General features: G+C 45.7%; 1 protein-coding gene across 1 annotated transcript; it reads right to left on the bottom strand.

The window, feature by feature from the left end:
• Positions 1-3,146: 3,146 nt before the first annotated feature.
• LOC102444231 (olfactory receptor 51G2-like) lies at positions 3,147-4,082 on the bottom strand. Its single transcript, XM_006126582.4, has one exon. It carries the CDS (start codon positions 4,080-4,082, stop codon positions 3,147-3,149), a length of 936 nt encoding a protein of 311 aa, XP_006126644.4.
• Positions 4,083-13,318: the final 9,236 nt, after the last annotated feature.

Genomic DNA, 13,318 nt, shown 5'->3' with positions numbered 1-13,318 from the left:
CTAGCCTTTCAGAATGATGGCCATGACCTCACCACAAGGGGAGTGCTAATTTGGGCAAGAGAAACGTTTGCAAAAAATAAAATGTTTTTAAAGTATGGCACCCTGGATAGTGTGTGGCTTTGGTTTTGGGGTTCGGTGTTTTGTAATTATCTGAGGATGTCTGGGGTACAAGCATATAATCATGGACACGCCTCTAAACTGGAAGTACAGCCCAAAAAGGACAATTCATTCAATTCCCTGTGGGACATATTAGGAAAAATGGGACTTAATGAAATCAGAGGCAAGGGGAAATCTTTTTGAGGTAAAATTTGAAATAAGGTAAGAAATTGAGGTGGGAATTGTTTTAAGATGAGGACCTGAAACATAAGCCCAGGTGTCACAGGCCTGGTCTGAGGCCTAAGAGCAACAGTGAGGATCAAACCAAGTCAAGCTGTGAGCAGGAAGCAGGCTTGGTTCATGAGAGTAAGCATTAATGAGGCTGAGGGTATCAAGCAACAGAGATTGTAAGAACATTTCTGGCGCATGGTAACAGAACACTTCATTGAGAGACGTCTTGGTACCATCCTCCTCCCCAGCATCCCGGCTCAGCTTCATGACCAGGGCTAAACTCACAGAGTGATCGTTCCTGATCAAACCCCCTTGTACCAGGGATGGGGAGGTAACTAAGCAATTGGAGGTTGAAACCTGATACGTCAGGAGTGATGTGTATCTTGTTTGTACCTGTGTATAAAAGTGAATCCCCAAAGAGTTGCCTTTCTCTGGCCAAAGGGGCAATAGCGGAATCCATACTATTGACCGAGCTCTTCCATATGCATAGGTGTTTTGTAGAGTTTACTAACTACTATATTGTGCTTTGCTTAACAATAAACCTGACTCAGCACCTTTGATCCTTATCTGACTTTGCGGTCTTTGGGGGCTCTCTCGGAGTCTGCTGTGTTGACTAATTATGCATAGTCAACACAGTAAAGAGGAGAGAAAATGCACGAATGCACAGTGTTGACTGATTGTCATTGTTGACAAAACAGAGACCTGTCAGGATTCCACAAGTACACTGTAGCCTGGGAAGGAATTATAATGAAATGTCGATGGATAAGGCTTGCCAATCTGATCAGAGATTCAAAGTTCGTCCTCCCTAGCAAAGGTGACAAATTGGTGGAACAATAATATTCCCCTTCAGGAGGGTCTGCAGGCGCCAAGTGACAGTCACACTTTAAATCAGGAAATGCAATTAAAACAAGCTTTATTATCATGGGAACCACTGTGGAATCTCCTCTGGACTTATCGAAGTATACAGATCTTAACTACCTAACAGGATTTCATACTCACAGGATCTTCTCCCCCAAAGGCCGGGCGTGGAAGGACCAGCCTTTCTCCGCCGGAGAGATCTTGCTGCAGGCAATGTAATAAATACTTAGAAGCAAGACTTAGACAGAATCAATTAAACAAGACAGATATATAAAGACTGAAAAGAGAATAGAACTTGGTTTCTGACCTCAAGAGAAAACAGTATACACTCTGGAGTGGGCTTTAGCAGCAATGGCCACAGCAGCCTGACGTCCTTAATTCCTAGGCCTTTATCCCCATTTTGGCACCAAAATGTCCAGGATGTCCAACCTCTGAACCAAAGTTGGTCCTAAGATTTTTGAGGGTACCTCCAGATGATTGGGAGAGATATCGAGGGGCTTATGAATATGCATAGGAAAACACCTGACATCTTTTTGGACTGATTCCCAACAAAAAAAAAACGGGAAATAATGCAGTTAGGTACCAGGAAATCTAGTGTCTCAAATTTTGCTTGTATTTGCAGATTTAACATATCTTTACTCACGTAATATTGAGTAATGATCTTTACACAATACATATCTCAAAAAATAACAAGAAAATAAAAGAAATAAATTTTAACCCTATACTTATCATACTACTCTTGCTAAAGCTGACTCATACAGGATAAAGTAGGTCCTGTGGGTCTTGCTTTACTGGCATACTATTAAAATATATCAAGAAAAAGATAGGATAGGAAAGATTTATCTTGGCAGGCCATAGAGACAAGCAAGGAAGAAGGGTTGCAGTGGGGAGGTCTAGATTGGCTGTTAGGAAAAACTATTTTACTAGGAGGTGGTGAAGCACTCGGATGGGTTCCCTAAGGAGGAGGTGGAATCTCCATCCCTAGAGGTTTTTAAGTCCCAGCTGGGATGATTTAGTTGGGGATGGTTCTGCTTTTGGTAGGGGGTTGGACTCAGTGACCTTCTGAGATCTCTTCCAAGATAGTACTCCAATTAAATCAAGCACAAGCCTTCCAAATATCTCCAAACACCTGTTTACTGGGTGCATTAATAACAAAACGGCCATTAGCAATACAATGTGTCCAGATGTTAGCTTATGGAATGTAGTATATGAAAAGGATAGTCAATGTGCTGAGTAATTGGCAATGGACCACTGAATGGTTCAGAGACTCCCATGTATGAAAAAAAATGGATTATAGGTTGGAAGAAACACCTTGGCTTTCACTAGGCTCACCCCACTCTCAAAGGGGACAGGAAGACCACGATGCTAAAACACCACCCTGGAAAAGAGAAAAGAGCCGCAGTGACCTGGGTGCAGCAGAAGATTATTAACAGAGATTTATGTTAATTAGAAATAAGTGGAACACATTTGGTCCAGGAAGGGAGGGGTCCTACATTTCCAAAACTTGTGAGGAGTGGAGGCAACATAAACCAGTGTGTCCACAACATATTTTGTCCTTAGAGGGACGGCATTTAAAATGTTGCAGTGGACAATGCTTAACGTAGTATTCAGCCCCTAATGGGACATGAATGTTACATTTAAGCTATGAGTGTATTTGTGAGGATGACCACTGAAAAATGTGGGGGAAATATTTTTATGCAAATGAAGCGCAGGATATTTAAATGGTGCTGGATGCCTTAGTTTCCTTTCCCCCATGCACTGTCCTCCCTCACCAGCATGTGGGGACAGCCCCTTGACCAACACCCCAGGTCTTAGAGTCCATCTGAACCTCTCTCTCCATAGTGGAATACAATTGCTCATGTCCTCTCAGAAGTGATGACCCAGGATGGAAGAGGTGACTATGGAATATAGTTTTTCTCTCTGGTGTCACCTGTGATGGGGAGGGGCGATGAACAGACCCGTTATTTGATGAATGCCCTGATAATCCTCGCACGAAGGTGTTTGCTTTTCACACTATACACGATTGGGTTCATTAGGGGTGGGACAAGCATGGAGACATAGCCCAGGTGAATCCGAAGCAAAGGAGAACTGTCCTTCACGAACCTGGTTATCACCGACAAGCTGAACTCTGGTACATAGAAGAGCATGACGGCGCAGAGGTGGGAGACACAGGTGTTCAGGGCCCTCAGACTCTCTGCTTGGGACGCGATGCTCAGCACCGTTTTGAGGATCATCACGTAAGAGACGAAGATGAGCAGCAAGTCCATCCCCATTGTTAAGATCTTAATGATCAAGCCGTACATGCTGCTAGCTCTGGTGTCCGAACAAGCCAACTTCAACATGTCCTCATTCCGGCAGGTGGAATGGGAGAGGACATTGGTTCGACAGTATTGGAACTGTCTCAGGAAAAGAGGAAGCGGGAGTACTATGGTAAGTGCTCTTAGCACACTCACCAGCCCCATGTTGGCTATTCTGGGCAGGGTTAAGATGGAACCATATCTCAGCGGGTCACTGATGGCGATGAAGCGGTCGAAGGACATGAACAAGAGCACGGCAGATTCAGCGTACTGAAGCACAGCAATGAAGTAAATCTGGGCAATACAGGGATGAAGGCTAATCTCCTTAAAGTTAAAGAAGTATATGCCCATTATGGTTGGTATAGTGGCTATCGATAAGCCAAGGTCTGTGAGGGCCAACATGGAAAGGAAAATGTACATGGGCTCGTGGAGGCCTGGATCTCTTTTTATAATGAACAGAATGACTGAATTGCCTACTATTGAAATAACATAGATTAAGCAGAAGACAATAGAGATCCATAGATAGATGTCTTCCTGCCCAGGTAGACCAGTGAGAAGGAACACGGTATGTGAGAATATAGTGTCATTGACAGCTGACATCATGTACTGAGCAGATACAAGGAGCTTGGACCTTTTCTTCCTGAAAGGAACAAGAAGAGACTAAATGATATTTAATGAGACAGTTTTCTTCTCTCGGTGCAGCTCACTACACACTCAGGAGCTCAAGGAAGATCAGTCATAGTTTTGCATTTACAGCCAGTTCTAGGTGCTTTGGAGGAAGAGGCGTTGCAATAGGCAGGTCGGACCAAACCTGCTGTTGCAGAATGTTCCCCCCCACTCCCATAAATTAGACACATTTCGGAGTGTAAATCAGGAATGTTTAGAGTTCTTCCAAGAGTTTTTAAATCTGCCCTCTCCAGTGTAATTGGATTTTCTAGTTTTCAAGATAAACATCCAGTCCCTCTTTGTATCCCCCTAAGCACCTAGACCTTTAGGTATCATGTGGCTGGGAGTTCCGCAGCCAACTTGAGCACTGTGTGAATTTACATTTGTGACCTTCCCACAGACACCTATTCTGGCCATTCTTTTCTCCACTGTCGCATGACGTGTGCAAACATACGGCACATGTGTGGTGAAAACAGACATTCACTTTGTTTGCCTTACATTGAGTCAGTTCATAAATGGGTGGCATTGCCTCATTCTATATTTTTTATATTTTCTCCTCTCCTGAGAGTCCAGATTATGCCAGTGCCTCTTTGCAGTAGAAGGTGGAAAACCTTAGGGGTTCCTATTTCACTAAGCCTGCGTCTAGACTATATGCCTCTGTCATCAGAGGCATGTAGATTAGACACATAGGCAAAGGCAAATGAAGCCGCGATTTAAATGATCGCGGCTTCATTTACATTTACATGGCTGCCGCGCTGAGCCGACAAACAGCTGATCATTTAAATCGTGGCTTCATTTGCCTTTGCCAAAAAAACAAATCTACATGCCTCTGCCGACAGAGGCATGTAGTTTAGATGTACCCTAACAGTGACTGCAAGGTCATCAGTACAGATTTATAGGTGTAAATTCAATCCAATTCTCTTAACTTTCCCTCTGTAAATGCTTCCAATGATCGACTCTAAGCCCCGGGAATCCCTCCTAGTGAAGCTGAAGTGATTTGCCCGCCAGTGTTATCTCAATCCAGAGATATGGATCATCCTACAGGCTTCTCCTCCTCTTCCCAGGACTTGCATGCTCTTCCTGAACCTCCTGAAGATAAGTGCAAGAAACAACTTCTAGTCAGTTACCAAGAAACAATATTATGGAACTGTTCACTGATACAATCTAAATTTTTTGTTCGTTTCTAAGGTGCTGCTGGACCGTTCAGTGGCTGTGTCTAGACTGGCCAGTTTTTCCGGAAAATCAGCCGCTTTTCTGGAAAAACTTGCCAGCTGTCTACACCGGCCTCTCGAATTTCCGCAAAAGCACTGACTTCCTACTGTAAGAAATCAGTGCTTCTTGCAGAAATACTATGCTGCTCCCATTCAGGCAAAAGTCCTTTTGCGCAAAGGGCCAGTGTAGACAGCTCAGATTTGTTTTCCGCAAAAAAGCCCCGATAGCGAAAATGGGGATCAGGACTTTTTTGTGGAAAAGCGCGTATAGATTGGCACGGACACTTTTCCGCAAAAAGTGCTTTTGCGGAAAAGCGTCCATGCCAATCTAGATGCTCTTTTCCGAAAATGCTTTTAACGGCAAACTTGCCAGTCTAGACATAGCTATTGTGTTTTAAGTTTTTACTGGACAAAGAGCTAGTAGCACAAAAAAATTGCAAACAGTCTTGGGAGTTCTTCTATACTTTCTAAGGCAAAAGTCAGGTACTTCTTGTAGAAATTCCATCATCTCTGCTGCTGGCTTTCAATGTACATGCATGCCATCAGACACATGTTTGGCATAATATTTCCACACTGTACTTTAGCACACACATGCAAACCCATTCTTTCCCCCTTTCAACTTCCTTCAAAGACCATTTCTCAGGCTGAAGGGGATCTTAAAATGTAGCAGCTTCTCAGACTGTGTCTATACTTACCACACTGAAGATCAATCATCTGACATTCAATTTAGCAGGTCTAGTTAAGACTCTCTAAATCAAATGCTGTGGGCTGGCACTCACGAGGGTTAATAGCCAACTCCTTCTCCTCAGGTTCTATTCTGTCAATCTGTAGCCTGTCTCTGGAGTAGTAACAGGCACTGGAGTCAATATGTAAAATATTTATTATCTGAACTCCCACTCACTAGTACAAAGATGTTATTCTGGCATGATGAGGGTCTGCAGAACATAGCTTTTAAAGTCTAAAATCTGAGTATTCATAGAAATGGCACTTCACTTCCCACGTGAGATCAGTCTATTGCTCTCTCTCTCCCTAGCTGAAGTTGAGTTAACTCGACTTTTGGCACTGTCCACACTGCAGGAAATCGAAGGGAGAACACTCTTCCTTCGACTTCCCTTACTCCTCATGGAATCAGGGCTACCGACAATAACCACAGTGGCCCTCTCAGTTCAAATTAGCTGTCTGCACGAGACCTGCTCATTGGAACCGTGGAAGATCAACACCAGCAGCTTCCATTGTCTCTGTGTCTGTCCTGTACACATGAAATTCATAGCACGTGACAGAGGCACTGGAACAGACATGGAGCTCGACTGCCCTAACAAATGGGTGGGTTAAACCTAGTTCTTCAAAATGTTTGCTAAAAGGCTACATTGGATTAACTATGGGGTAGTATAAGAGATGGTTCTAATGAGTGAAATTAGTCTGGCTCTTCCTAGTTCACCAGCAGGCTGCTGGAAAACAAGCAAAAAGGGAAGCAACAGCTCAAGCAAAGCTGTTGCTCAGTGAGCACTTCAGGGAATCAAAGATTTGAAAACACATTTGCTGATTGTGATTCTGGGAGAAAATGAACCTGAGGTGCCCTTGGCAGGAACCCACCCAGAGCACACGGCACCTCTGGAAATGGGACCCACCACGAAATCCTGACTCTGAGCATTGAGCATTTAACATTCCAGGCTCATTGGAAATTTCTGAGTTGCCTAAAAACCCCACAATGGCGCATCGGCAGATGTGGCAGGGGTATTCCCAGCTTCTTACCACTGCCTGCTCTCCAGCTCTGTCATTGGATCACCCCGACAGCCCAGCTGAGTCCTCTGCCTCTGCACAGAACATCTGCCAATGCAAACAATTGGAGCCTTTGCCCTGCACTTTGCAATTTAACAAAAGTGAAACCTGTCAACTTACCCAGTTCCTGCTAGAAGGGAGCCACAGGCACCAGAGGTCTTCACCCTACAGCACAAGGAGTCATCGGAGAGGTTGCACGGGCAGCAGGCAGTGTGTGTTCAGAGACGGAGGCAACTGCCTTTATGCAGCATGTTTTTACTGTCCCGTGGGGCCACTTGGCCATCAGGGAACCTCAGTTGTTTGGCTTCATGTGCACCAGCTTTAACCCCATCACAGCCAATGGCAAATGGCAGGAGGTCAAATCCCAGGGGATGGGTGATGATGATAAACAACTGGCCTGCAGCACCAGCCCTGCTGCAGGCTCCATTCCTGGAATCCGGGCTTGTCTGCACTGTACATATGGTTCTGATTAGTCTCATAACTGCCTCGGGGCAGCTGAATGGTAAAGATGATGCTGTTACAGCTGGGATCTCACGGAACTAATGAACGAACGAACTAAATGAATGAATTAATGAATGACCATATTTCTCTGCAATAATTCACTATCCTGTATTAACAAGGATGCTCCATACATGGAAATTTGCACAAAGCTCCATACATGGAAATTTCCCTCAGATTGCTGCGGGAAGTTGAGGTCCCTTCCTTGAAAAGAGGGACCCAGAATCCAGGGATCCCCAATATTATGCACAGTTCTCAGTGATACACTGGTCACTGGGCCCAACTACCCGCAATCTCTGGGCCTCCACAGCTGCTCTAGGACCCTCTACAGCTCCCAGACATGGGCCACTAGGGCCTGTCACAGCAGCCTCTCTCTGCCTGTTGGCATTTATCTTTGCACAGGAAGGAGGGGGCTGCACAGAGGCAAGAAGGCTGGTTAGAGCAGGTGATGGACCCAATACCCCGGCCACCTTCATTTGCATTAGGAGGAAGAAGCAGATGAAAAAGCCTCCACTGGCTCTTTCGAACCTGCAGCTGTACCTGGGCTGCATCATGGCAGCTGAGCGTTCAGAGACCAGCGACCAGTTCTCTGTGAAAATTTACCCCAAAAATGGACCCAAACATTTCAGTTTGGCTCAAATTTGTTTCATGGAGGGAAATGGGGAAATAAACCACTGGTTCTCCAGCTCAGCTCTAGCTCAGTCCATCCCCCTCTGTCATTCATGCTACAGGTCCACACCCTTTCCTCGTAGCACCCATCCCCTATCCATCTCCCAGCCTCACCAGGCCTGGATCTCTGCTAGGGTAGCTCTGATAGCTCCGTGGCACAAGAATCCCCTGGAAAATGTTTGTCTGCAGCAGCATCATCAGGGTCAAACCAATGGTCCTTTTAGCCCAGTGTCCTGTCTTCCAACAGTGGTCTGTGGAGATACTTTTGTTGGAATGAGCAAAACAGGGCAATTTTAGAGTGATCCATCCCCTGTCATTTGCGCAGCTTGACCTGCTGCTCACAAACAGGGAGGAATTAGTAGGGGAAGTGGATGTGGGTGGCAACATGAGAAGCAGTGATCATGAGATGGTCGAGTTCAGGATCCTGACAAAAGGAACAAAGGAGAGCCGCAAAATACACACCCTGGACTTCAGGAAAGCAGACTTTGGCTCCTCCGGGGTCAAACAGTGCAGGGACACTGCAGGGCTTAATTTGAAATAAGCTATGCAAACTGAGCTATGTCAATTGCGTAGCTTATTTCGAAACAGGGAGCATCTTCACAGCACTTATTTCGAAACAGAGCCCTCTTCCTTGGATTTCCCTTACTGCTCGTACAATGAGGCTGATGATTTTGCGGAAAAACTTGCCAGCTGTCTACACTGGCCGCTTGAATTTCCGGAAAAGCACTGACGATCTCCTATAAAATTATCAGTGCTTTTCCGGAAATGCTATGCTGCTCCCGTTTGGGCAAAAGTCTTTTTCCAAAAGACTTTTGTGCAAAAGGGCCAGTGTAGAGAGCATAGTACTGTTTTCCGCAAAAAAGCCCCGATCGCGAAAATGGCGATCGGGGCTTTTTTTTCGGAAAACTTCATCTAGATTGGCCATGGATGCTTTTCCTCAAAAAGTGCTTTTGCAGAAAAGCATCCTGCCAATCTAGACATGCTTTTCCAAAAATGCTTTTAACGGAAAACTTTTCCGTTAAAAGCATTTCCGGAAAATCATGCCAGTGTAGACGTAGCCTGAGGGTTAAAGAAGTCGGAGTAAGAAGTCCTGCAGCTGGACAGTATTTTGACACTATTTTGAAATAATTGACTGCTGTGTAGACACGGATGAAGTTATTTCTGAATTGCGGTAGTTATTTTCAAATATTGTTACAGTGTAGACATACCCTCAAAGAATAGATGGGCAGGATCCCCTGGGGCTCTAATATAACCACCACCAGGCAGATTTGAACTAGGGATGTGCAGGATCCTCTACAGCTTGAGCTATAAAGCCAGCTGGCCCTCAGCCTAGGTTGTAGAGCTCCCTTGTTCTTATCTCTCGCTGTACGTGGTCTAAGTGCCACTACGTGGGACAGTGAACTGCACCAGGTGAGTGGGTTACACTAACACAGGGGGGGAAGGAATCCAGGAGAGCCAGCTGTATTTTAAAGAACCTGTATGGAAGATGCAGAAACAAAGCATCCCGATACGCAGCAAGAAAAGCAAATATGGTAGGCGACCAGATTGGCTTAGTGGGGAAATCCTTGGTGAGCTCAAACCAAAACGGAAGCTTACAAGAAGTGGAAACTTGGACAGATGACCAGGAAGAAGTAGAAATATTTTGCTCAAGCATTCAGGGGTGTAAGCAGGAAGGCCAAAGCACAATTGGAATTGCAGCTAGCAAGGGAAGTGAAGGGTAACAAGAAAGGTTTCTACAGGCATGTTAGCAATAAGGGGTGTGGGGCTCTTACTGGATGAGGGAAGTAACCTACTGACAGATGACATGGGAAAAGCTGAAGTACTCAATGCTTTTTTGCCTCTGTCTTAACAGACAGTGTCAGCTCCCAGACTGCTGCACTAGGCAACACAGTAAAGAATGAACAGGTTATGAACTATTTAGAAAAGCTGGACATACACAAATCCATGTGGCCAGATTTAATGCAGCTGAGAGAGCTGAGGGAGTTGACAGATGTCATTGTAGAGCCTTTAGCCATTATCTTTGAAAACTCGTGGTGATCAGTGGAGGTCCCACATGATTGGAAAAAGACAAAGGTAGTGCCCATCTTTGAAAAAGGGAAGAAGGACAATCCAGGGAACTGCAGACTGGACTACACCTCAGTTCCCGGAAAAATCATGGAGGGGACCTCAGGAATCCATTTTGAAGCACTTGGAAGAGAGAAGAGTGATCGGGAAGAGTCAACGTGGATTAACCAAGGGCAAGTCATGCCTAACCAACCTGACTGCGTTCTATGATGTAAGGTGGATAGAAAACTGGCTAGATCTAAGGGCTCAATGAGTAGAGACCTCTAGGGATGATTTTGTTCAACATCTTTATTAATTACTAGGATGAGGGGATGGGGATGAGGGGACACTAAATTAGGGAACAGGAAATCAGTTCAACAAGGATAACTTCAGAGTCCTGCACTTGGGACGGAAGAATCCCAAGCATTGTTACAGGCTGGGGACCGACTGGTTAAGTAGCAGTTCAGCAGAAAAGGGCCTGGGGATTACAGTGGATGAGAGGCTGAATATGAGTCATCAGTGTGCACTTGTAGCCAAGAAGGCTAACCGCTTATTAGGGTGCATTATGAGGAGAACTGCCAGCATATTTGGGGAAGTGATTATTCCCCTTTATTTGGCATTGGTGAGACCACATCTGGAATATTGCATCTAATTACATTACAGAAAGGATGTGGATACATTGGAGAAAGTCCAGCCAAGGGCAACCAAAATGATTAGGGGACTGGAGCATATGACCTACAAGGAGAGGTTGAGAGATTTGGACTTATTTAGTCTCCAAAAGAGAAGAGTGAGGGGGGATTTGATAGCAGCCTTCAGTTACCTTAATGGGGGTTCCAAAGAGGATGGAGAGAGGCTGTTCTCAGTGGTGACAGATGGCAGAACAAAGAGCAATGGTCTCAAATTACAGTGTGGGAGGTCTAGGTTGGATATTAGGGAAACCTATTTCACTAGGAGTGAGGTGAAGTGCTGGAATTGGGCTAATGAATATGATTACCCTATTTTTACATGTGTATCATTTTTGTATCTGAAGTTAGAAATATTGACTGTGTAGCTGTATTCCAGCTGTGCTACGTTGACTGATGACAACAGCTAACACTTCATGTAGCACAAAAGAAAAGCAAGACAGGACTCACGGCCCATCAGCCATATCCATAGACTGTGAGAAGGCTCTGCCTTGCTTTGGGACTCCCCAAACTTGGTGAACGGGCAACGAACTGGCAAAAGAAATTAAGTGCTGATATATGTAAAGAAATGCACATTGGAGAAACATAATCTAATTATACATACAAAATGATGGGCTCTAACTTAGGTCTTACCACTCAAGAAAGTGATCGTGGCATCATTAAGAACAAAAGAACATAAGAACAGTCATACTGGGTCAGACCAAAGGTCCATCTAGTCCAGTGGCTTGTCCTCTGACAATGGCAAATGCCAGGTGCTCCAGAGGGAATGAACAGTGCATGGAATCATGAAGAGAGTCATCTCCACTTGCCCATTCTCAACCTCTGACAGAGGCTGATGACGTCATTCCTACCCATCCTGGCTAATATCCATTGATGGACATAACCTCCAAGAACGTATCTAGTTATTTTTTAACCCTTTTAAGACGTGGCTTTCACAACATCCTGTGACAAGGAGTTCCACAGGTTGACTGTGTGAGGTGTGAAGAAATACTTTCTTTTGTTAGTTTTAAACATGATACCTATTCATTTCAATTGATGTCCCCTGGTTCTTGTGTTATGGGAGGTTGGAAATGGGTGACGGGGAGGGATCACTTGATGATTCCCTGTTCTGTTCAGTCCCTCTGGGATATCTGGCATTGGCCACTGTGGGAAGACAGTGTAACCCCCAAGGAGATTGCTTGGATTCCCGGGGTTTTGTCTGCTGGCAGCTCAGGGAGAGGCACTCTGAGTTTGCCTTGGCTCCCCCTCCCTACCAGGGCCAGAGTCTGCCCGGCAACCCACAGGGAGTGAGATGCCCCTCCCAGGGGGAAGGAGAGGCCATTGTTGAGGGGAGTCTGGAGCCAGCCAGGAAAAGGGGAGGACTGAGTGTGTGGGAGCTAGTAAGCCCCCGGCCTGCATGCAGGGTTCCCCCTGAGAGCTAGCCTCTAGGGACCTGAAGGCAGGATCCCTCAGCTGGGTTTATGTCTCCACTGTTGATTCCCAGTTGTGGAGTTTGCTGGGAGGCTTCCCCAGCCAGGCGGAGTTGGCTCTCCAGCTCCCTGGGTGAGAGAGTCACTGCATGGTCAGCTGGGCTCTAGCAGCAAGTTCAGGGCTGCTGCCTGCGGTGTGGGTCTGAATGCTGGGCTGGGAGGCTGTAGTTTTGAATTTTGGTGCAGTTGTGTGGTCTGCATCTTGAGCCCTGCACCCCTTCGCGGTGAGGGGAAATTCTGGGACCGAAGCAGCCTGGTTCCTGCTTGAAGAGGACCCCTGTGAGAAGAGAGCAGCCCCTTTGCAGAGACTGAGTCATCTCTCAGCCTGAGGCTCATTCATGGAGTGTGTGAGTGCACCAATTTTTAGTTAGTAAGTCAGGGAATTTGTTTGGGGATTTTATTACCTGCAGCATATTAAACTGTGGAGGGATTTACCATCTTCTCCCATTTGTGAGTCCTTTGGGCTGTACTGGACCTAGTCAGCCCCACTGCTAAACCTCTGCAGAGAAGGATTGTGTGGTCAACAGTCATCAAGGGCCCCAACAAAGTACGCGTACCAACGGGACACTAACCTCACAGTTGCTGGGCACCGGTGACCCTAAAAATAGTGTTACCCTGTTCTGTTATAATTGTCTCCTGTTTAATATCATTGTGTTTATTATAGTGTATGTGTTTGTGTTATTTTCTGGGAGTCTCCAACTATCTTACAAATACGTGGGGATTATCCTGGGCTAGAATTTTCCTCCCAAGCTGCCCTGGTGACCCTGCTAGGAAGGAGTGAGGGGGGTGGAGGCACCGCCAAGTACATCAATCAGAAA

The sequence above is a fragment of the Pelodiscus sinensis genome, chromosome 1, assembly GCF_049634645.1.
Source record: "Pelodiscus sinensis isolate JC-2024 chromosome 1, ASM4963464v1, whole genome shotgun sequence".
NCBI classification, from domain to species: Eukaryota; Metazoa; Chordata; order Testudines; family Trionychidae; genus Pelodiscus; species Pelodiscus sinensis.
Note: the sequence above shows the minus strand (reverse complement) of the source record. Positions and strands in the feature narration are given on the sequence as shown.

What these genes read in the sequence shown, in the direction of transcription:
- LOC102444231 (XM_006126582.4), bottom strand. Translation starts at nt 4,082, where the DNA reads ATGTCAGCTGTCAATGACACTATATTCTCACATACCGTGTTCCTTCTC.